The sequence below is a fragment of the Pseudorasbora parva genome, chromosome 23, assembly GCF_024679245.1.
Source record: "Pseudorasbora parva isolate DD20220531a chromosome 23, ASM2467924v1, whole genome shotgun sequence".
NCBI lineage: Eukaryota > Metazoa > Chordata > Actinopteri > Cypriniformes > Gobionidae > Pseudorasbora > Pseudorasbora parva.
The window spans coordinates 3,804,014-3,830,369 of NC_090194.1; the positions used below are offsets into that span (position 1 = coordinate 3,804,014).

The 26,356-nt window shown below is 37.9% G+C and overlaps 1 protein-coding gene across 3 annotated transcripts in view; it reads left to right on the plus strand.

Annotated features, from left to right (window-relative positions):
- opcml (opioid binding protein/cell adhesion molecule-like) overlaps positions 1-26,356 on the plus strand; it is a 339,648-nt gene that overhangs the window by 143,794 nt on the left and 169,498 nt on the right. For 2 of the 3 annotated variants that reach the window (XM_067433462.1, XM_067433464.1), the window contains one exon: positions 21,713-21,788. In XM_067433462.1, the coding sequence (XP_067289563.1) occupies positions 21,713-21,788 (76 nt within the window). Of the gene's footprint in view, positions 1-21,094; positions 21,789-26,356 lie in introns of those variants that run through there. The other variant, XM_067433463.1, reaches the window with a different exon arrangement.

Consider the following 26,356-nt stretch of genomic DNA (forward strand, 5'->3'; position numbering starts at 1 on the left):
CACAGTTTGCAGCCGCCTTCATATCCTTCTCTGTTCGTTTTGTTCAAGCATAGCATGCGCTCCACAGTCTATGAACAATGCGTATGCATGATGTATTGTCTTCGAGCTCCTCGACGTTGTATGGGTGTAGACCGAGTGAGCTTTAAAATCGGCGGAAGAATCGTTGCCTTCTAAGCCATGACTAATTTACGACCAAAGCCTCCAAACACTCCAAAGTAATCCCCAGTCTTTCACCGCGGTCGGCAACCTTTGATGAAAGTCAATGAAGATCAAGGGAGCCTGTCAAGCGCTTTCCAATTTGTCAAGCCTAATATAAATGAAAGTCACTTTTCCGGAGAATATTGCATTGTTAAGCTCAGACTTCCTTTCAACAGGTTATATGCTATACCTCTAATCTCCTCTGAACAATAGAACAAGAAACAGTGTGCATGGATATGTTTGTCTCATGATTTAATATGGTTGGTTTGAGATGAGCTCTGTATGCTTCATTGAGAGATCACTGAGAATGCTCAGTAGGAATATGTAGCTTACTATATGAAATTTATGTCATTATTTACTCACTCTTGCCAAAAATCATGACTTATGACACAAGTTCATAAAATTCCTGGTCATTCTTTTCAGTAATGAACGTAAATGAGGGCTGCAGCTGTCAGTCTGTATTTATTTAATGTTTTTACGTAAAGTGTAGTTCTTCCGCTTGTACATTATGTATGTATGCATGCACATATTATTTTTATATTCTGTTTAAAACGGGTATGTTAAGGTTTGGAAGGGATCTTGCATTCATCTATAAAATAGTACAAGGGAAAATATACAGATCCACCAATCAGGCATAACATTATGACCTCCTATATATATTTCCTGTGTTGGTCCCCCTTTTGCTGTCAAAACAGCCCTGACCCGTCGAGGCATGAACTCCACTAAGCCCTTATAGCTCGTCTGTTTTATCGGATCACACGGGCCAGCCTTCGCTCCCCACGTGCATCAATGAGCCTTGGCCGCCCATGACCCTGTGGCCGGTTCTCCACTGTTCCTTCCTTGGAGCACTTTTGATAGATACTGACCACTGCAGACCGGGAACAGCCCACAAGAGCTGCAGTTTTGGAGATGCTCTGACCCAGTCGGCTAGCCGTCACAATTGTCCCCTTGTCAAACTCACTCAAATCCTTATGCTTGCCCATTTTTCCTGCTTCTAACACGTCAACTTTGAGGACAATATGTTCACTTGCTGCCTAATATATCCCACCCACTAACAGGAGCCGTGATGAAGAGATCATCAGTGTTATTCACTTCAGCCATCATAATGTTATGCCTGATCAGTGTATCGTTATGATATAAAAGATTTGTAAATATTTAATGTTTTGTAGCTGTAAAAACATAATAATGCTGCATAAAAACATAATGTTGCCGATACATTTCAGCATCTATACAAGTGTGTGTGTGTGTGTGTGTGTGTGTGTGTGTGTGTGTGTGTGTGTGTGTGTGTGTGTGTGTGTGTGTGTGTGTGTGTGTGTTTGTTCCCGGTCATGAGTGGAAACCGCAGGCGGTGAGTGAAACTGCATCAAATGTGTGTGTTATGTTGGCAGTTGACTCTGTAGGTTCTCAATATTAACACAAGACTGCTGAAACTGTGTTACCCCCCTTAACCTTTTATCCCTCCAAAAATTGGACACTAATAAATTGTCTTTAATAATATAAATGTAAAATGCATAAATGTAAATATAAATAATTCTTTGAGAATGATTATTGGCTTCCACACATCTTATTGACACTGATGTTCCCAACATTGTTGCTTTGAGTGTAAATGTAAAATGACTTGTCGCTGGGTTAGGAATGATGTTTGGGGACAATTCTGATATATCACAAAATATCAACACAAACCAATCCGGGGTATGGGCACGTGATTGTCTGCCACAGTGTCAGGAAATCAGGGAGCAAAAAAAATTACCTTTCTATTTTTTACTTAAACATCCCACGTAATCGGTAAACAAACTATTTCAAATTCGATTGTGTTCACTAATGAGACACGGTCAAAGAGGATAATCAGTTAACATACAGTACAAGGAATCTTAATCACTTCATTCAAACTGTCCTCCCAGGAATAGTAAGTCAATTCTGTATCATGCAAAACTAAAATTGCTTTGAATCTCCGGCATTTAAATGCATGATATCAGCTCATAATTACTGCTTAGCACAATTGAGTCCAATTATAGCCAACGAGGACTAATTTGAAAAGTCACCTCAGCAGTTTGGGTAATTATACACCTACTGTACAGTACAAATACAGAAATGCATTTGGCTCGCTTGTACCTTGTATATTTTGCACTAATTAGCTTAAAGAGCAAACAACGTGAAATGTTGCTGTCACTATGAGAAATAATTCAAACTGAGGTTTAATCTATAATGACAGCTAAACCAGATTTAATCAGAGTTGGTTACATAGCAGCTTGTCTTCTAAATGAATTTAGCAGTTCATGTTGATTTAAATCAGGGAGAAAAAAAAAAGGATTATACTGACAATTCTGGAAATGGATTAATAGATAAACCGAGTGCACACATATGCGCCTCAAGATTAGTGTATTTTAGCATCATTGCTATTTTAAAAATGTATTTTTATATTTAGTTTACAATTTGTTCGTTTTTTTAGGGCATAGCTCTGTTCAGAACATTAGAGTTTATATTTACACCTAAAGCAAGCCTTTGAAGACGTCTGTGTGTGCACAAGAATCACACTGGCCATCTATTAGCAAAATGATTCTGTCACTTTCTTGCACAAATGTTCAAGCACAGATGACAAAAAGTTCTGCATTGGTTTTGCCATTTTTATTTTTATTGATGCTCAAAGTACACAAGAAATAATGATCAACACACACACACACACACACACACACACACACACACACACACACACACACACACACACACACACACACACACACACACACACACACACACACACACACACACACACACACACACACAGAGAGAGAGAGAGAGAGACTAAAAACTGGGGGGAGGGGATAATATAAATTGAACATTGAAAAATTATGAGAATTACATATCACTGAAAAAAGGAAAAGAGCTGCAAACAGATCATGTTTTAAGGCTTTTTTGTTCTCAGACAATTTAATTGAAATCGAGAGGTTTAGCATTGAGATATTGATTCAGCAGATTTTAAGGCTCTGGTGTGTGCAGTTTTATTTGTGTTCATTTTTGCTGTGGCATCACACACCATATTGCCATCTGCAGGTGGGACGTGTTCTCGCACACAGGTCAGATTATTGTGGAAGGGATGAAAGAGACTAGGAAAAAAATGACTTACTTCAGGGTGTCCGCGGGGTTTTAAAAAGTATTAAAAAGTGATAAATCAAAATTGTCAAATTTAAGGCCATTAAAAGTGTTAAATGTGGTCTCAGAGGTATTATTTTTAATCAGGTGTCCTATTCTGATTGCAATTCTATCTGCGTTTGCGTTAGTTCGTTTAAATATGGGCTTTAGCGTATCTGGGCACATAATCAAAGATCCGTCTCAACGTGTGTTTGATGCTGACGTCATATTCAGTGATCGTTCGGCATCATCTCAGAACACTGCGCGCTCATCAGAAGTGGCTGACTTACGTTTTATTTTAGACTTGCTTCAAGGCATATCTTCAACGACTATCCTCATAAGAGCAATCTTAAATGATTTATAGAAAGTCTAAAATGAACAAAAAGAGTTGTGAGAGAATGAGGCGCGATCCATAGACGGTATATAAACAGTGAGATCCGCGTGGCTGTCTGCTCTTAAAGGGACAGCAGCCAATAAAGCTTCCTGTCAGTAAGTTAAAGAACAAAGGGAACAGAGAAAATGACACGCTGCTCTTGACTAAATAACTTCTGTAGCTTTAATAAGGATTAACTATTTCATTTATAGTTTATGCAGTGCAGACTGCATTTAACTTTGATACCTTTATTAAATATCTGTATATTTTCTAACTGTTAAGACAGGAAGGGCAGGAGTAAACATGACATTTATTATGGGTTTATATTAGCATTGTTTTAAGTTTACTTAAATTAAAAACTGTTATATTTTTGAAGCCTAATAATAAATGTAAAAAAAGTAGCTGTATTAATATCAGTAATACTGGCCTTCATTCATAAAAAGATGCCATTTAAACAAGTATTTAAAATATACTGTCTTTATGTTGTTTCTACATTAATTTGATTAACAATGAAATTATTATATAAAAAAATATATTAAAAACGTACAAAACATTTCTTTTTTATTGCGATAAATTGCAATTAATCACAGAAAATAAATTTCAACAACTTATCACAGCTATAGAAATGTAATATTTGGCTCAGGTTTTGTTGTTGGAAAAAAAACACTAAATAATTTAATTGCTGAATTACCAATTATTAATGGAAATCAAATGTGTGTGCAGTAATACTTCTCCTTAACCTTTGTGAATGTTGAGATGTGTTTTACTGTGTCTGAATGATAACTTATAACAGATTTCCTCCTGGTGTCGATTCTAAATCTATTCTTTTTTGTATGTTATATATGTCAAAATCTGTGTAAATAATAGAAAGGTCGCTGATTAACACTTGCAATTCAGTGTCGTGATGGTTTTAAAAATATTCTGAAGGTAGTAAAAAAGGTATTAAAAAGTAGTAAATTTAACTTAAGGATTGCTGTATATACCCTGTACTTGTGTGGATAACCGTTAAGAGTAGTTATATACTATATATATATATAGTATATAACTACTCTAAATATATATATATATATATATATATATATATATATATATATATATATATATATATATATATATATATATATATATATATATATATATATATATATACATTTAATAATTTCTACATTTATTTATTTCTACATTTATGTATTTCTACATTTATGTATTTATGCATTTATTTCTTCCTACATTTATTTGTGCATAGGTGAATGAGGAGCTGCTGCATTTATTTCTGATGTTGAAATAAATAAATAAATAAATATAAATAAATAAATGTAGAAAGGAATAAATGTGGAAATAAATAAAAATTGAAATGAATAAATGTAGAAATAAATAAAAGAATGAATAAATAAATATGGAAATAAATATATAAATAATAATTATTATTTTTTGCTTTTCTATGTTTGTTTGTTTATTTATTTATTTATTTATGCTTTTTACATTTCTTTGTATATTTATTTATGTATTTATTTATTTTTAATATTGGCAGCTTTGACATTCTATAGAAGTAACTTTGTAGCTAAATGCCAACTGACTCTCACTAGAGTATGAGTAGACTGATTAATATCTGCTAACACTATATCTTGATGCTCCCCAAGACCCTAACACACATTCAGACTATAAGTGGCTCTGCAACTGTCAGCGTAACCCTAACATTCAGTACTAATACTCTACTGAGAGGTAGTTGACATGTAGTTGCAAAGTTACTTTAATTAATATTTATAAATCAATAGTTTTCATTTTTTTGTTTACAATATTTACCATTGCCAAGTGGCCATTCTGTACCACGTCTATTAACGTCTCCCAAAGGTCGCGTTTATTGACTTTTTATTTAGACTCTTTCCATCTTAACACCAGTTTCAGGGTTTCACAATAAAGCCAACATATTGCTTCTTGGTTGCAAACCTCCATCAATCATAAAGGATGTTGAGATAGACCAACAGAGCCAAATGGCCAGGCTGGATCTAGTTATGGCTCTAGTTATGGCTATTGTTTTCCGTAAGGGACAGCTGTGCTCACATCAATTTATCTTGTCCTGCTGCTGTTTTTTTTCCTTCTTTTTTTTAGTGCAGCTTTCCTTGTCTTCATGAGAATTAAAATCACTTGTTCTGCCACACAGTAAAGTACCATCTATCTATCTATCTATCTATCTATCTATCTATCTATCTATCTATCTATCTATCTATCTATCTATCTATCTATCTATCTATCTATCTATCTATCTATCTATCTATCTATCTATCTATCTATCTATCTATCTATCTATCTATCTATCTGTCTGTCTGTCTGTCTGTCTGTCTGTCTGTCTGTCTGTCCGTCCGTCCGTCCGTCCGTCCGTCCGTCCGTCCGTCCGTCATACAGCCCACCATCCATCCATAGCAGGTGACTTCAGCATTTTGCATTGGTTATTATTATAAAAATATATTTGTGTTCAGGAAATTTAGTTGAAAATGAAATTATTTTCCTTATCTGTGACAAACCCCAGGTCTCAGCGTCACCCAAAGTGTCATCATATTTTATCCTCTGTGTAAAATCCTTCTCATAAAACATTTATAAACTCATTTTTGTTGGCTTACTGAGAGTAATGGTTGATATAGACCATTTTGGTGTTTCCAAACACCGATGATGCGTTTTGTGGGCGGAGCCTACCTGGTGGCAGAAAGGCACTCTATGGAAGCCACGTAATAAAACAATACAAAGGTTCATTTCGAGTTTATATATCACCATTTTGGCTTTATTCTTGCATTTCCGAGTTTATATTTTACAATTCTATGTAGATATAAGATATAAGAGTTTTTCCTATCAGAATTGTGATAACTCACAATTGCAAGAAAAAAGTCAGAATAGTGAGAGAGGCCTAAAAATGTAATGTTTAAATGTTACCTATAACATGTTTTAATGCTTTAAATATTATTGCATGTTGTAACTGTAAAGCTATTATGAACTATATGAACTGTGTATGTGATTATTATCTGTTGTTTACATCAAATCCATGCTTCAATAGCAGACTAATCACAGGCTTCATCAGTCCAGTCTGTGGCTGCATTTAGCTTCACAGAGCGTCCTCTGATGTCATTCCATAAACCCTTTTTTTTCCGCATTCCATTTCTGACATCCAAAGGGACAATATTCAATTCCTCTAATTCTGTGGATTTTTGTCCATTTTCCTCCATTTATTCGCACTGTTTTTCTGCCACCACAATGTATGCGCAGCTGCAAATCACGCAACTGTGATGTCTGCTCACGATTGGTCTATACGCGTCATCATCACCACATGGCTTTCTAGTGCTTGGCCGATCCTAAATATAGTTTTGATGGTAAATTTCTGTGGTGAAAGTCATAGACGCATGGGTCACTTAACAGACAGATGGAGTTAGTATACACAAACATTACCATTATTAGACTAGAGAACAGAACTTCACCATAACTTACATTCATTTATCACTTATAGTTGATTTTAACCATGATTTTTTGCAGTTCATACTACTTAAAGGCACCATATGTAAGATTTTTGGATTAAAATAGCCAAAAAGCACTAGAACCGTGTTATATATTTTGTGACTTGTGTACTTACATTATCCCAAATGTTTCCAAGAATGTTTAAATCCAGAGAAATAAGTGATTTTAACCAGGACACAGACCGGATTAAGGACATCATACCCGAGTCACCCTTGATTACATGGAAACACCAAATGCCTAATATCGATCTAGTTTACCGCCAAGCAAACACACAAAGTAGCATTATAACAACTTTTAACACACTCAAATGTGTGTAATATGATAAAACAGCACTGCGTTACCCCGAGAAGAAGCGTTTGCGGCAGAATAAAAGCTCCACTGCTCTTGAGCTGTGTGTCGCGGTTGTCTTCCATTAGCAATGGCTCCAACGGCTCCCAGCTCCACCCTGATTCATACTAAAGTTAATAAATCTTTCATACATTACCTCATCCGTGAATATGCTTTCTGCCCGAGTACCGGTGGAGTCTTTTCCACAGGCTACAGAGGTGAAGACGACAACTCCCATGATTTTGTGAAATCATCGCTTGAATAAGCAATCTCTAGCGGTAAAAACTACAAATTGTGCCTTTAATGGTAAAATGGCTATTTGTCACTCTTCATAAAGTCATCTTGGTCAATCAACACAACTGTAGTAGCTGTAATTTTTCCTGACCTACATGTTTTCTCATCATAATCGTACCACAGACCCGTATCTTTGTATGCTTTGTGAGCTCTGGCCCTTTCAGGTAAAGATTAAAAACAACAAAACAAAACAAATTCTGTGAGGGATACAATATTACAGTGCTACAATACATTTCTCACTTTATTGTATCGCTGAAAGCCATCGTCACTTGTTTCGCTTTAATTTCTCATTGATGAATGCGTTGTAAACCTTTGCAACCGCGTTCTTGATGTTTGATGATTTATAAAACAAAGTTAAAACGGTTACATACCCTCACTGTGCTTCTGAAGAGACGCCTGTTATGCCGACACAACTGTGTGACAGATAAAAATGTGCAGGCCATGAGCCGCTCCCTGTATGAGATTTGTCATCATATCCAGTCCAGTTGCTTCAGGGTCAGGACTCAAATTAATTCCTAACTGACTATAGCAGCGGACGGTGTGAGTGATAGCGGAGGCTGCTATTTTTGAACAATAGAAATGCATGTGTCTGCCGGCTGGATGGATGCAATAGTAGCACCAGGTCGTTTTAAATTGCCCTGTAATTTGCTAACATTTTGTGAAACCGCACAGAGGAGTTCATTACTGCGCTGTGGCACTGCTGGAAAGGATGTCCCTTTAAAACCCATTAAAACTTTGGGCCATCCCGATATGTGTATACACTGTAATACTATTTCAGTCGTTCTACTCCAAAATGTCACATTCAATTCACTGTGTTACTGTTTATTTGTAATTAATTGTGAAATTACTGAGTGAAAATTGATTCCACACACATTTTGCCTTCCAAAGAGTCAAGCATGGATATTTTGTCAAATGTGGAGTTTATTTATAGATAGTCACTTTTTTTATTTTATACATTTTATTTTTCACAGCTAATTACAAAATGGAGACAGGTGTGCCAGCAAAGAAAGATGGTCTTTTGTTTGTTCGCATTGGCATTCAAAGCAACAGGTTAGGAGAAATATTAGAGGTCTCCTTTATGTATTTCAGCAAACAATCCCATGCCTCTGACAGAGGAACTAAAGAGGGAATCATTGCAAAACACACCAAACAAGACGCTATTGTTTTGCTGCACTGGCTGATTTGTGGGTGTCAACTATATTTCTCAAAATGAAAAAGGAAAACAAAAATCTTTCTTATAAGTTTGCAGTTAGAGGAAATGAATGTGAATCAGCATAATGTGTCCATTTCTCACTCATTGTGATGTTTAAAAACTAAGACATGACGGCAGAACATCTGTGCGATCTGTTTCTTGCCTTAAGGAAACTGTAGCTTAGGCATGAAATGTATTCAAAGCAATTAAACATTCTAGATCAAGTGCAACTGTGAACATACATCAAACCTCTTCGTAATGTCTTTGATTTGATGTTTTCGCACGCTTTGTAATTTGAAATGAGAAGCAACCTTCGAACAAGCTGTACAATAGCTCTTTCTTCTCTTTCTTTCAGTGCAACAAAGTGAAATGTATTCCCAAGGACGCAACACTCATGGTTAGTTTAGCAGAGGTTATCACAGGAGAGGAGACCTCCTCAGTTCACTGCAAGGTTAGCAACTCTCCTCTGGGAGAGCGTTTCGTTTGTTCAAACAGATTTTCCGTCCTAAAGATAATGCTAGTAGTGTTGCGCATCCTTTAAACACAACCTTGAGTCAGGGACTTTGAGGTCAAAGGAATAAGGTTTTCGAGAGGTTCTGTAGCGCAGGTGGCCTGTTTGAGGGGTCAGCCAAAGAGCTACTGTTATGAATCACAGTCTGGATTAGGAAACCAGAGGACTGGAAATCATGCATTTCATTCATGCAAATGGACTCGTCACTGCTGTCTTTTTGTCTAAAGACGTCTGTTTAGGAGTTTTCTCAACATTGTGATGAATATTCAATAGAATATGGTTCAATATTAATAAATTCATCATTTCCTCGCCCTCACGTTGTTCCAAACCCATTGGACTGACTGTGGAACACAAAAGCAGATGTTTAGCAGAATGTCAAAGCTGTTTCCCCCCAATGGAATAGGGCTTTTCACACTGTGCTTGACCCTGGGTTATTGTTATTCCAAACCTCACTTTTAATCCCAGGCAGAGAAGCGTTGCACAGATGTAATTTAACCTGGGGTTATGAAACCCTGCATTGCAGTGCCCAAAGTGAGTAAAAAAATGTCAAATAATGACTGAAAAAACATCAACATTTAACCCTTTTAGTTATTTTAGCCAGAAAAAATATTATGAGGATGTGCAAGGTGCAACCCTAAAGAGTCTTTAAACAGATTGATATATGAATATGAATACCCAGGATTTGTTGTTAACCCTGGTACATTATGTCCAGTGTGAAAAATTATGCAAGCTAACCTAGAATTCTGTTCATTCAGGGTCTAGACCAGGGGTCTTCAACTAAAATAGCTTGGGGTCCAGAAAAAAAACCTTCTCACCGGCCGAGGTCCGGACAGTTATATACCTAAAAACATGAATCGATGTCTTTTTGCCAGACTAAAGAAATTAGTGTAGATTAAAATGTATTTATTGAACAAAATATAATATGTTCTCATATAGATAAAGTATGTCTTTTCATATTGTTAAAGCAAACATAGGTAATCCTTCACAAAATGTATTTCATTTTGAGGTTATTCTGTTTAAGTTGTGTTGGTACAAAATATCTAATTCAACCAGTAGCCATGTCTGACAAAAATATGATGAATGAAAAAATGCCTTCATCTCTAAATCTGCACTGAAAATACATTCATTTCAACATTACTAGCAACTAGTAAAGTGCTTTTTCTGCTGAACTGAGATAAACAGTAACAATCAATGAACACAAACCCTCCTGGTTAAAAAAACAAAACAGAAATCTCATAACATAATTTTATGTTCATTCACATGTATAGCCTACATTTAGTTAGGTAAAGACTATCTTCAGCACTGCTCTCTCTGTGCTTCAAATTGCACTGGTAAAAAATCATTAGCAATATCATCCAGAAACACAAACAGGCAAAAATAAGGTGCCACCAGTGTTGGAAAAATGAAAAAGTGCACAAAATATTTTATCTCTTTATTTCAACTGTTCCTTTAAATCCAGAAAAACGGAAATAACCTCTCAAAAGGCTAAGCTTAGTTGAACTTAAAGATGAAATGGAAGCATAAACATTCCTTGTTCCAAAAATAATAATAAAAATAATAAAAAGTGAATATAGCTACATTGTCTGAACTTCAGTGCATGTGAGAAATTGGCTCATTTATTTTCTGCGCCCTTACCTCAGACTGCTGAGGATAAAGGGGTCTTCAAAATGTGTATGGCTGAATCAGAAATCGCCCCTATACCCTAAATAGGGCATTATTTGAGGGGACAGCCATTTGTAGTGGCGTCCGAAACCACAGTGGACATGTTTGAGTGTACTCACATGTTGCACCACAATAACGGGTGTACAGCCGATGTACACACAACAGCTGTCCGACTTCACGCACTCGTTTTCATTCACTCCTTCAAGTGAACTGTAATAGTGGACAAACGTAGGGAATAGTGGATGAGGGTTAAGGGGCCAATTTCTGATTCAGCCTCTGTTTTGCGCGCCGTTTTCTTCAGTCTCTTCACTGCGCGTCTAAACATGTAGTGAGCATAGTAACGTAGCCGCACACCGGACTGAAGCTCATGGGCGCGTCTCAGGATCTCACACCGGACGCTCACATACGTGCAAGCTCAGTTTTGAATCGACTTCTGACAGAAGAGCTGCACGATGTATTACATTTATATTATATCGTCCATGTACATACTGATTTCACCCTGTGCTACAAGAGATACACTCACCGTGCAGTTCTTCTGTCAGGAGTCGATTCAAAACTGAGCTTGCGCGTAATGTGTGCGTCCGGTGTGAGATCCTGAGACGCACCCATGAGCTTCAGTCCGGTGTGCGACCCCTTTAACTGTCAACGCAACTGTGGCAACATAGGAAAAACGGTTCTACTGAGCTGCCTGATATACATGTGATTATTCATTTATTTTAAATCGCATTAGGCATTTAGTTATTTCAGTGTGTCAAAAGGCTTCGCGGTCCGGATGGATGCATCTCGCGGTCCGGATCCGGACCGGAGTCCGCCAGTTGGCGACCCCTGGTCTAGACTATTTCAAGTGTGAAAAGCCTTAAAGGGTTAGTTCACCCAAAAATGAAATTGATGTCGTTAACGACTCGCCCTAATGTCGTTCCACACCCGTAATACCTCAGTTCATCTTCACACACAGTTTAAGTTTAGTCCTCATTTTATTTTTAGTCCGAGAGCATATGCAAGTGTATGCACACTATACTGTCCATGTTTAGAAATTAGAATCTCTTGAAGCATCGGAAATACATTTTGGTCCAAAAATAACAAAAACTACGACTTTATTCATCATTTTCTTCTCTTCCACGTTTGTGTTTTATCCACAAATAAAGATTCAAACGGTTGTGAATCAGCGAATTGATTCATGATTCGGATCGCCAATGTCTCGTGATTTCAGGAGTTTGGCAAGCGATACAAATAATGAATCAATATGCTGATTCATAACCGTTTGAATCTTTATTTGAGGATTGAACACAAACGCGGTAGAGAAGACAATGCTGAATAAAATCGTAGTTTTTGTTATTTTTGGACCCAAATGTATTTTGGATGCTTCAAGAGACTCTAATTAACCCACTGATGTCTCATATGGACTACTTTGATGATGTTTGTATTCCCTTTCTGGACATGGACAGTATAGTGTGCATACACTTGGATACGCTCTCGGACTAAATATTAAATATCTTAAACTGTGTTCTGAAGATGAACGGAGGTCTTACGGGTGTGGAACGGCATTAGGGGGAGGAGTTAATGATATCAATTTCATTTTTTGGGGAACTAACCCTTTAATGAAAGTAAATGGTGACTAGAAGCTCTATAAATGACAAAAAGTTCCATAAAAACATCATACAATATGATTGCATCCTTTATTACACATTCTGTCAAATATCTCATTTAGTGGTGTGTAGAAGAAATAAAATCAAAGGGTTTGAGAAAATGATGGGAGAATATTCCTTTTTGAATGAACTATTCCTTTAAATCCACTGATTTAACTTGTCTAAATGGTGACAGACAAACTGGTGGAGTGTGACAAGCATGAATGGTGCATTCTGGGATCAAGGAGTTCAGAATCAGTCTGTGTCGCATGTCTCAGACTTTGTGACACTAATGAATAGATTTTGTGAGCTTTGCTTTAGTTTTGGTCCTGAAAGGTCAACTGGGGGATTATTCTTTAGCCAGATATTTTTGAAGGGATTTGTTTTTTTAAAGAAAACTGAACATGGAAGAAATGCCATGTGAAGAACACATCCTTCTGTTGTGTTGCCTCTGTATTATTAGAGGTTCAGTTTTTGCCAGCTCAAGTTGACCTTTGTTAGTGCTTTTTTGTTGTTGTTGCTGCTCAACAAATAACCTTTAATAAAGACATGCTAAACACGTTTGTTAAAGACACCTTTTGGATCTCTAGCGGTTAAAAAAAACAAAATTCTTGCATTTTGCGGAAGAGCGTTGTTTTTGGGTTGTGTTTTATTTCGGCATGACTGTATGGATGAATGTTTTTTTTGAGAGAGAGAGAGAGAGAGAGAGAGAGAGAGAGAGAGAGAGAGAGAGAGAGAGAGAGAGAGAGAGAGAGAGAGAGAGATTATCCTATTGCTCATAAAACATTCACTAGGCTTAAGAGATATAAGCAGTTCAGATGGAAAAGATCTAAAGCTGACTAGCTGAAGACGTTACTGTACCTATTAATAGACACAGTACTTCCTCGAAAACAATTCCCAGCACTGCGCTACAACAACCATAATGACCCTTCACAATAGATAATGCTTTACAGTGAACTTTGTTAGAAAGTTACATATGGCAGTTTATCTGTGCAGTAACTCCATACTCACATGTTAAGTAATAAAAATACCATATGCGTCTCCTTTACAATTTTTTTAATGATTTAGTTCTCACCATCTCTGAAAAGCCATTCATTTTATTATGAGCTCTGTCACATTCTCTTGTTGACAGCAGATGCCTCTGTTCTGAGTTTTTTTTTTAAAATAGGTGATTCCTCAGAGGTTTAAGATATTTTGTGCTCCATGTCAACCTTTCTTGCTCATTGTGAAAAATAACCTCTCACACACGCATTTATCTATCTATCTATCTATCTATCTATCTATCTATCTATCTATCTATCTATCTATCTATCTATCTATCTATCTATCTATCTATCTATCTATCTATCTATCTATCTATCTATCATCTAATATTTTCTCTATTTATCTATTTATCATGGGCCAAAAGTATTTATTCAGCCACCAATTTTGGAAGTTCTCCCACTTAAAAAGATGAGAGAGGTCTGTAATTTTCATCATGGGTACACTTCAACTATGAGAGACAGAATTCAGATTTTTAAAGAATTTATTTGCAAATTATGGTGGAAATTAAGTATTTGGTCACCTACAAAGATTTCTGGCTCTCACAGACCTGTAACTTCTTTAAGAGGCTCCTCTGTCCTCCTCGTTACTTGTATTAATGGCACCTGTTTGAACTGGTTATCAGTATAAAAGGGAAGACTGACTGGGAAGACTGAATCTGCAATAGGTAAACAGCTTGGTGTGAAGAAATCAACTGTGGGAGCAATTATTAGAAAATGGAAGACATACAAGACCACTGATAATATCCCTCGATCTGGGGCTCCACGCAAGATCCAATCCTGTGGGGTCAAAATGATCACAAGAATGGTGAGCAAAAATCCCAGAACCACATGGTGGGACCTAGTGAATGACCTGCAGAGAGCTGGGACTAAAGTAATTAAGACTACCATCAGTTACACACTACACTGCCAGGTACTAAAATCCTGCTGTGTCAGACGTGTCCCCCTGCTTAAGCCAGTACATGTCCAGGGCTGTCTGAAGTTTGCTAGAGAGCATTTTGATGATCCAGAAGAGGATTTGGGAAAATGTCATATGAAACCAAAATAGAACTTTTTTGGTAAAAACTCAACTTTTTATGTTTGGAGAAGAAAGATTGCTGAGTTGCATCCAAAGAACACCATACCTACTGTGAAGCATGGGGGGTGGAAACATCATGTTTTGGGGCTGTTTTTCTGCAAAGAGACAAGCATGACTGATCCATGTAAAGGAAAGAATGAATGGGGCCATGTATTGTGTGTTTTTTAGTAAAAACCTCCTTCCATCAGCAAGGGAATTGAAGATGAAACATGGCTGGGTCTTTCAGCATGACAATGATCCCAAACACAACGCCCGGGCAACAAAGGAGTGGCCTTTTTTTTAATTGCCCAGGCAATTTCAAGGTCCTGGAGTGGCCTAGCCAGTCTCTAGATCTAAACCCATAGAAAATCTTTGGAGGGAGTTGAAAATCTGTGTTGCCCAGCAACAGCCCCAAAACATCACTGGTCTAGAGGAGATCTGCATTAAGAAATGGGCCCAACTATCAGCAACAGTGTGTAAAAACCTTGTGGCGACTTAAAGAAAACGTTTGACCTCTGTCATTGCAAACAAAGGGTATATAACAAAGTACTGAGACTAACTTTTGTTATTGACCAAATATTATTTTTCCAAAAAAAATAATTTTGGATTTTTCCTAAAAATCAGACAATGGGATTTTCTGGATTTTTTCTCATTCTGTCTCTAATTTATCTATTTGTCTGTCCGTCCGTCTGTCTGTCTATCCGCCCGCCCACCCTTATTTTGATATTTGGATATATCCTTTTATCTTGCACCATGGTTCAACTCAAACCTGATGATGCATACACATCTATAATATGATTTGTTGAAAATGTCGTCACTTGGGTGTTGATGCCGCAAGAGCGCAGGTGAGACCTGGACAGCAGATGTTTCTACACTATATTGCCAAAAGTATTGGGACACCCCTCCAAATAATTGAATTCAGGTGTTCCAATCACTTCCATGTCAAGCTCTAGGCATGCTGACGCTTCTACACACACTAGTGAAAGAATGGGTCGCTCTCAGGAGCTCAGTGAACTCAAGTGTGGTATTATACCTATACCTTAGTGGGGTTATAACAAACTGAAAGCAATTGGGAACAACAGCAATGAAGTGGTAGGCCACGTAAAATCAGAGTGGGGTCAGCGCATGCTGAGGGTCACAGTGTGCAGTATTTACCAACTTTCTGCAGAGTCAATAGCTACTGACTTCCAAACTTCTGTGGCCTTCAGATGAGCTCAAGAACAGCGTAGAGAGCTTCATGGAATGGGTTTCCATGGCCGAGCAGCTCATCCAAGACTTACATCACCAAGTGCAAAAGCGTGGGATGCAGTGGAGTAAAGCAGCCGTGAAAAGCGGAGTAAAGCAGTGTTCTCTGGAGTGATCAATAACGCTTCTCTGTCTGACAATCCGATGGACGAGTCTGGGCTTGGCGGTCACCTCTACTTTACTAGCTACCTACCTTAATTCCTTCCTTCTTTCCTTCCCAACAAACAGTAGTGTTAGTGTTTTGAATGTTTTTCTGTGTTACAAAGACTCAGTCATAATTCCTGCGTAGATCAGTGTTTTAGAACAATCAGTTAAGTAAATGATTTTATTGACTCGCTCATGAAGACAGTCACTTGTTTTGTTCCTCGTATGAATCAGTGTTTTGAACCAATCAGTTGAATGAATGAGTCCATGACTTACTCATAAAGACAGTCACTTGCTGGCATAATGATGTACCATGCAGAAAGACTCATTACAAAATCACACTACTTATGCACAGACTGAAAGGAATTTGAATAGATTTGTAGTGTATTTAATTTTAACTATAGTTCCAAACAAATCTATCTAATAAAATCTATCTAAACTGTTAATTTGTTCAATTCGTATGCAACAGCTGTTCAGGTTGCATTCATCATTAGACATATTGTTTCAAAAGAAAGTTACAGACTGATTTTTGTCCTCTGATACTGGGGCATGTTGAAAATCAAGGCACCAGTGACTGAAAAACACACACTATTTCAGTAATACACACACAAACATGTGCGGAAGTTACTTTTATTGAGTCTGCATTTGACAAATTGATAGTTTAATGTTAGACACTGCAGACGGGGACATTGAACATCAGGTGACAGTGCCAAAGTGAGCGTGCATGAATAGTTTTGAGTGACTCTAAATGCCAACCGGAGATTGAGCGTTAGATTTTACCAGCTATACCAGCTGCATTAACTTGTCTCCCTCAACATAATTTACATAACCATGCGGAATAATAATTGACATTTTCAACATAGCTTCTCTCGAACTGAGGTGATTTTAGCCTTCATTCCAATGCATCTAGCTGAATTAATGTTATCCAGCAGGAATGGCTCAACTGGAGTAACATTTTTGATTGAAAAGCTTAAGCGAAATACGTTTACCTTGAAGACAGTGACATCCTCCTCTACCACAGTTACTGACACCGATAGGATCGCAAAGTCTGCAGTTGCCAGAGATTTAGTTGTTGAAATGGTATGCTAATGTCCTAGTTTTCTAGCCCAAATTGCTTTTGACCTTGAGGTTAAATGTGGACATTTACAGTGCACATATATAAGTAACTTGCTATTTGGTAAGAAATTAAGAGATAATGAGCAAGATATGATATGCCGGAGTGCATTTAGACTAGAGGTGTCATACCACACTAATATACTCTTTAAAATAGTTCCATTCTCACATAGCTGGGTTATTACTACAGTGATTTATATGTGCAAGATATGTTGTAAGTTGCTACTATGTTTATCCAATTGATTGGCATTTATAATTCTAACTCTAAATTCTAATGGGATCAGCCATATTAAAACCATAAAATGACTATAAATGCACACACACATGACTGTATATTCTATATTAATGTGGCAATTTTCTACATTCCAATTTGCGTTACATTATTTAAAGGGGTTGTGTCCATTTTGGCAAGAAGGAAAAAATAAAATGGTCAGTAATTTGGATGGGCAGATGGATAGCTGGATAAATATAGATGGATGGGTAATTCTAAATAATTGCAGCCCCTATAACTAACACAACAGCAGCACAAGGCAGACAGGAGTTAATCAAAAGTGACTGTAGTTATATCACAAACAGCCTACGTGACCCACTTTGAGGCATATCTGCCTCTGCAAGATGACAGTAGATTCACATTTGCTTCTTTCCATGGAGTCTTTCTGTTTTCTTGGTGATCTTTATGTCTGTTTATATTAGCGGTGTTCAAGGAGCAAAAAAATCAACTATGTGTAGAAATAGTCACTGTGCAAGACCTTTTGCTTCCAGCTGAATATGCACGACAATATGGAGTAAGATGATCTATTGACCTGAACTGAAAACTGTGAGATTCCTCCAGAAAAACAATTAAAGAGAAATATAATTGGCTCATTGCGTCTACAAATGTTTTTTTTTTTTTTTTGTGTGTGCCAAATCAATCAGTTCAGGTGTTAAGGATCAGTAGACTTCTGTTGTTTTTCCCCTTCAGAGAATTATCATCAAATCAAGGGTATCATTTTCAACACATTACACTGAGGCATGGATTCACACTACTAATTAGCTAAACTGATCTACACTTTGCTTAGGTCAGCCGGGTTTTAATTAAAAACCATTTGAATCAAATAAGCTTTTCAAGTAGCAGGTAACATCAGAGGAAGATATATATATTTTTAATTAAATCTTATCTCATGCCATACTTCCACTTGGCATGATCATCATCATCACCATCATTTTAATGCAACGATGGTGGTAAAATGGTCAAATCCCCTCAGTAAACCCCCTTTAACCCGTCTCCTCTCATTTCTTTAGCTGTTGTGAATCTACCATCAGTGTAAACATGAACTAGTTTAGTGATTCATTTAGGATTAGTCAAAGACTGTGGTGAACACGAGAATGATAATCCAGGATCAATCGCACTCCACATAAACTATTTGGGTACTGATAACTGTAATCTCTTATGAATGAGGACTAATGGAAATATGCAAATAAGGCTAAATATGAAGACTTTAACAATTGATGTGTTTTCATGGGTCTGATTGCAAATCACATATTAAAATATGATCACAATTTTTGGCTGATGTTATATGCAGTACTTATCTTTTTTAAGGTGGTTTGAGGTTCTTACCTGAGCTGCAAAATCCAGGCTGGTCTACTTTTCAGGTGGTAGACAGGCTTTCTGGCCATCTAAGCCATCTGAACAGCTCAATGCAATATCATTTGAAAATGCACACTAGGACGTTTGGTTTATAGTAGGGTACAACGGGGCTAAAGGCTCCGCGGGGTAAAAGGCTCCTTTGATTTTATTCTCCTCTAAACCACTAGAAGGCACAAAAACTTGCCTCAGCACTTTCCAAAACATCGACTTTCCAAGTTTGGAAGATGTTTATTAAAGTGTTGTAGATTTAAGTAGCAAAAGAGAATCGATAAAATTATAGAAGATATTTTGAGACACATGTCTTAATGATTGTCAGTTTTGTTCAAGCAACGTTTTTCAATAACAGAAGAATATGTAAAATGATGGGGTAAAATGTGCAATAATTTTACGGGATAATTAATATCCGGCTGACTTTTCTATTGTTGACATGACATTATTAGATTCAGCTGGGAAGTTGGGTGTGCACCTTAGAGATAATCACCATATTTATAATACAAAAAAATATTTTAAAAATATGATATTAATCATATCATAATAAAATAAAATACCATGTATTGTTACTGCCTTAAATCTATATATGGGATATATGGGTTGCTAGGCAACGTGGGGGAGAGGACGCTGGCGTTGTCTGTTCGCCGCTTCTCCACCCACAACAAATCATGTTAATGTACTATTAGATTTACATTTTATTTTATTTCCTTATGTTTGTGACTAGTCTAACAGTCAGAGCTACAATTGGGACTGTTGCTGATTGCTGGCAGCCACTGAGAAGTCGTTGTTCGTCGTTTCGCCGTTTTCAACCGCTTCTCTAATGTTTACGTTTGAATTGCTGCGGTTGGTTTCTGGTTTGGAGGACATTTGATGTTTCTCGCCGCGGGTGCTCACTGGTGGTCTCCCTTGGGCTTAAGCTGCATGGTGGCTGAAGTTTGCACCGGGCTAGCGTCATCCGGGCTCTCGTCGTCGGCGTCCGGCATGATGTTGGGATGTTCTGCTTCTCGGCTGCGCCGGCTGCGCCGCTGTTCCGTCCTGCATTGCGACCGTGGAGCGACATCTGCGCCGGCCCCGGTGTGTCCACAGAAGTGCCCGGAGGAATGTTCCTCCTCCTGCATGGTGCTGCAGCGATCCCCATCGTTTGAATCATCATGAAGAAGACCCATCATCTGGTCTTCAGCTGTCGTGCCTCGGCGATGTCATCGGGACACTGCCGCTGGGAGAAATCTGAAACATGGAGTGGACCACAGTGTGCTGCGGAGCTAACAGAGACTTCCACCATCAGCTGTTTTCAGTCCACCAGCAGCTCTGTTTCTGTTCACCATCAGCTCTGTTTCTGTTCACCATCAGCTCTGTTTCTGTTCTGTTTTCTGTGTTGGTTGATTGTTTGTAGTATTCTATATTTTTACTTGTTATTCATTTTTTGTTGTTATTCCCCCCCCCCCCCCCCCTTGTTGCACTTTGAGATTCTTCGGAATGAAAAGTGCATTATAAATAAAATCTATTATTATTATTATTATTATTATTATTATTATTATTATCTCCTTCAGTGTATTCAGAATCTTTTTTTTTTTTAATGATTTTGTTTCTATATTTTAAATTTCTATATTAACATATTTTAATGACAGCATATTGAACTATAATGAGTAGTTCAAACTTTACTAAAGAAATTCTTTTGAACAAGTATTAACTTAGGCATTATTAAAAACATATTTTTGTGTGTCTGTTAAAGGCCTGCCGCAACGCCTCATATACGATTTTTAAACTAAATAAACACATTTAATGATTTATTTTCACTCAAAATCGGTTGCTCCATCAATGTCAATGCAATCACGCACTATGGGAGTAATGAAAAGCACATTTTTCTTAAGGTGGGCCTTTAACAATAGTATAGTTTTAATGTAACGCTGTTTACAAAATGGTAGGTTTCTTCATTAATGGTGTTGTGATATATATGGAGTAAATGTTTTGCTCAATCTCCGGTTTGACCTCAGCGCGTGCACTGTCTGTCTTCTCCGCATGCGTTCACCCCGAGTTCAGCTCTAGTTAGGGAGACACAGGAACTGATGTGCAGTCAGTTTCCTCACCTATCCGAGCGCGAGAGCACCGCCGACCGCGCGCCGAGCGCGTTCTCTCTGTTTCCAGGAGTGTTTCTGCCTTTTCTCCCACACACAGCCAACCCCCGGAGCTGTTTACCGAACATCCTCTCGCAGTTGCGATCAGTTTGTGCGGGTCCTGTTAAAGTGAATTTGAAAACGACAAGGATCAGAACGAGGCTGAAGCATCTTTAAGAGCGCGCGCATCTCTCTGAGAGCGCGAGCAACATATGTGCTGCCTCTGAAGACTCGCTACAGCACCTCAGCGTGCCTGCAAAACGCGTGAAAAAAAACCTTTCATCCAAACGCTGAAAACTTTCAAGGAATATTGATGAGCATTTGAGTGGATTTTCTGTCAGTAGCACTAAGTAAAGCTTGTACTTTTGGAGATTTAAAGCACGGAATACGAAGTGAACGCTGCGTTCCGAGGGGAATCACATTTACGCGCCTTCAGTTACACGCTTCTTCTGCGCGGACGGAAGTTTCTGAGTTTTCCGACGAAAAAATGGGCATAACTGGTTATTTCGAGCTGCAGTGGAAATGCCTGCTTGTTGTGGCTCTAAGACTGCTGTTCCTTGTGCCCGCAGGAGTGCCAGCGAGAAGCGGAGACTCTTATTTAAAGGACAACATCACTGTCAGACAGGGAGACAGTGCTGTCTTGAAGTAAGTCAATGATTATATTATTTACATTATGAGACGTTTCATGTTGCATGATAAATGCGTTTTGAATTGTCATTTTGTGATGTGGTTAGAAGGTGAAACTTCTTATTCAAGCATTTCAGTTTCGAATGAGTACAGCTCTTTCATTTTTAATTGAAATACAAATATTGTTATTAATCCGGCTGTGTTTGCACAGCTCATTTGATTCTTTTCTGATGGAGTTGTTTTGGGAATCCGTGGTGAGATGCGATCTGTCTGGTAATGCAATCAGCATGCAGTCTGGTCTGCAATCAGTTTTGGTGGCCTATTTAGATAAGTAGTTCATCAACAAATCAAATGTAACTCAATTCTCTATTCCCTCTACCGTATCGCTCATTCCTGCTTTTTCATTCCCCCTTCCTCTCTGTCTCAGATACACACATTCACACACACACACGCGCGCGCGCGCGCGCACACACACATTTGTGGACGCCCACATGCACTTACAGTAGCATCATTGTTTTCTTACTTTTCCTCCAATGCTTATTCTGGGAAGTTACATAAACGTGGGTGAACAGGCAGCCGTTATTCCTGCAGGGGGGATCGGAGTAAAGTCTTCGTTTTCTCGTTTGCGCTGCGCGTGGTACCAGACGCGGCAGGGGACGTTTTGTGTAGCAGAGACAGTGGCCTGTGCGCGTGTCCTTTGGCTCCAGAACCTCTGTCCAAAAGAACGTCTGGACAAAGCTGAAAGGCAACACTGCCGAGCACGTCATAACTCCATATATCCCATAGTGTCTTATTGAGAAGTTGATGCATGAATAGACCTCTTGAATAAAGAGTGCAGAATGCCCCTTGTTTTTTGTATTTCAAAATAAATATGCAAGCATGTAGATTTAAACACACACACACACACACACACACACACACACACACACACACACACACACACACACACACACACACACACACACACACACACACACACACACACAGGATAGATAGATAGATAGATAGATAGATGGATGGATGGATGGATGGATGGATGGATGGATGGATAGATAGATGGATGGATGCATGATTATGGAAAAATTGAGAATTTTTTTTTTTGGGGGGGGGTGGGGGGGGGTAAACACTTTATTTTACAGTGTCCTTATTACATAGATTTTATTAGTAATAAATTACTAATCATACCCTAGCCATATAGTAAGTACACATAGTTTATTAGTATTACTCAGTACTTAAATGTATAATTTATGAATCTCTTGAATGAATGATTCAGTAACATACACAGGCTGTGTCTGAAAGCCACTTGATTTGATCAGGCAATGACTTTTCTAGGCAGTGTTTGCGCACATAGGAACCTCATAAAACTGATTTCTGACAGACTTCTGAGGCAGCGTAATCGTTTAATGATCTACAACTAAAATAGAGCAAGCTTTGGTGAAAACTAAGCAAATATTTTAGTAGTTTATCACTAGAAATGACATCAAACATGGAGAACGTTAGTCAAAATTATACATTTACACACACGCTGACCACCAACCGCAACATTCAGTTCAATTCATCTTTATTTTTTAGCTGAACTGTCACCATAAACATCGCACAGGATTGTGGGATATCAAAGGCAGCGAAGGATACATCTAGGCTGCCTTTAAAAATCGATCAGATAAAGGTATCACAGGAGTCAAGTGAAGCTAACATTTAATTTGCCTTTATTCCTTTTAACACATTTCTAAGCTTTCAGACACAGCCGTTTTTTAAAAAGTTGTATGCCGCCACCTACTGGCATAACGATGCAATTGATACAATCTTTATTTGAATTGTCAAGTTACTTTCAAAAGGTGATTACCTCTATTTTGATCGCTTCTGTCATCAGTGTTTAAATCTGAGGCGTAAACCTTTATCTCAGTTCTTCTGTGATCATTTGAATTAGCCCTAATGCATGTTTCGCTGCGATCGTTCTTGGCAAAGGCATCTGGCCGAATCGCATGGGGGTTTGAATCGAGATTGTAATCTTTTAACGATTCATCGTGCATCTCTTATAGATGGATTAATAGAAGGATTGAATGCATGATTGACACTTTATTTCACCAATCAAAAGCTGAAATGGTAAAATCAGTGGTTGAGTACTTCATAAACCCACGTGTGTGTACACAGTCATAGAGGAACTAAACATTCTCTCATTTATTATTTTAGTCTTTCTTTAGTTGTCTGAAATGTTTGGTGTTGGACTGAACTATAAAAATGTTGAAGATGTGTAACCCTTAATTTTCTTGAGGAAACAAAGACTGAAATTGAACAATTGCTTAATAAAAGTAGTTAATAGTAGGATAATGTTAGTCTTACTGATATCAACATCTCAATCACTGTCAACTCTTTATAATAACGCAAATATTTGTCCGAATGTACAATAATGTGTTGCTGATTTAAAAAGACATTAATATTGCCACTGTTAATGCATTAGCGATTTAAATTGCACAAATCAGCATTAATGGAGATAATGAAAGGAAGGCTGCAAGTGTTGACTTCTGACTTTCTGCTGTGTGAACTGTTAGACTCATGTCTGACAGACACAAGAGAATATCTGGACCTCATTTCTTAGTCCTTTTTTTCCTCTCAAAGTCCTTCCACTTGAGAATTAAATGTGTCATACCATCTGTTATGAGCGCTGCTTTGCCCCCTCCCTCTCTCTTAATTTAGCCATTCAAATAAACGTCGATTTCTTCAGCTATGTGCCACACGTCTTCCACTTGCATTAAGCTCAAACATAAACTTGTATGTGTAAATTAATACATATCCATAGCAAGATTCTATATTTTAAGTTGTATTGATGTCACAAGTAGTTAGCAAAAAGGTTAAGTCAGATGGCTATGCAGATCTTTTCGGTACTAATCTCTGGCAGTCATGTATTTTGCATTTTATCACGAGTGCAGCCTCCTCGTAATGGAGAACTGTTGAGACAACCTGTCACAAACACGTCACGGTAATGGCAGAGCGCTCTGCGTGTCCCAACTTCTCTGTAGCACCGATCCAAATTGCGACTGCTGCTGCGTGGCTGTGCACACCTGGAGATGTGTGGTGATTTATCTATCCCCCAAAGAAAAGCCATTTCAACTCAGCCAAAGCAAATAAAGGGTGGCAGACTTTAGCCAAGCCAGAAGCCATGGTTTCTACCTGAAAAAAAAAAACGAGACATTTCTAAGGCAGCATTTTTCCTCTTGTGTCGTTGAGAGAAAAACACACAAAATTGTGGCAGAGCCTGTTCACTCTAACCGCATGTGAAAGGTTGTCACGTTTTTGATTTGAACCTTGATGCACTGAAGAAAAAAACGCCTGACTTATCGGTGTAGTGAAGCTGTAAGCTGCTGCTTTCTGATAGTGCTGTAAAAATACATAAGCAGTGCTAGGTTGATTGACATCAGCGAATTATTTGAATACCAACTGAGGTTATAGTACATCATTTGCCAACCTTTTTTGTTGCTTGTTGTTGGCTTGATGAATATTAAGCGAGTAATTAATAGAATTAATGAGTTTATTCATCTGTTGGCAAAAGATACAGAGCAAGAACTAATAACTAAAAACATCCATCCATCCATCCATCCATCCATCCATCCATCCATCCATCCATCTATCCATCCATCCATCCATCCATCCATCCATCATTTAATTTGATCTCATCCATCCATCCATCCATCCATCCATCCATCCATCCATCCATCCATCCATCCATCCATCCATCCATCCATCCATCCATCCATCCATCCATCCATCCATCATTTAATTTGATCTCATCCATCCATCCATCCACCCATCCACCCATCCATCCACCCATCCACCCATCCACCCATCCATCCACCCACCCACCCACCCACCCATCCATCCATCCATCTATCCACCCATCCATCCATCCGGATAGCCGGTAGCCATTGTAATCGCAAAAAAGTAATTGTAGATGGATTCAAACAAAAAGATGGATAATCTCCTTTTTCAGATTATATTTTTTATGTGGTTTCCAATATCCATGTGTTATCATAGATAGCAGTACGTGCAATAAAGAACAGGTTGTTTACTCAGATCTTTCCAGAGACTCATCCAAGCAGTTATTCCTAGCTTATATTTATAAACAACCAATTATGTTCATCCCTCAGGAAACACTTTTATGGCCATAAAATTTATGTTAATGCCCGTGTAGAAGTTATTTGTTTTGTACTTTATTAAAAGAGAGGAAAAGGAGCTGTCAGTCAGAGCATCCCTAATTCATGAATTCAATATCACACTTTTTTTGTAAACTCATTGATCATAACCAGAGGTGTTAGGCCAATACAGCAGCTTAATTGTCTGTCTTTTCTTATTCAGGTTATTAAGCCCCTGGTTTGATCAAATCAAATAGAGTAACAAGCACCCAGCACACAAGGAAAGTGGCCAATTGTTTATTTATTATCCCTTTTATGCTTAAATAATGTCTCTAACTGCTGTAAAATATTGAGTGCCGATTTTTCTAAGCCCCGAACAAGTACTAGCAGCACTGATGGAAATCAAACAAAGAACTACAACATGTTATTAATTGAACTGAGGGTTCTTCTCTGAAGCAA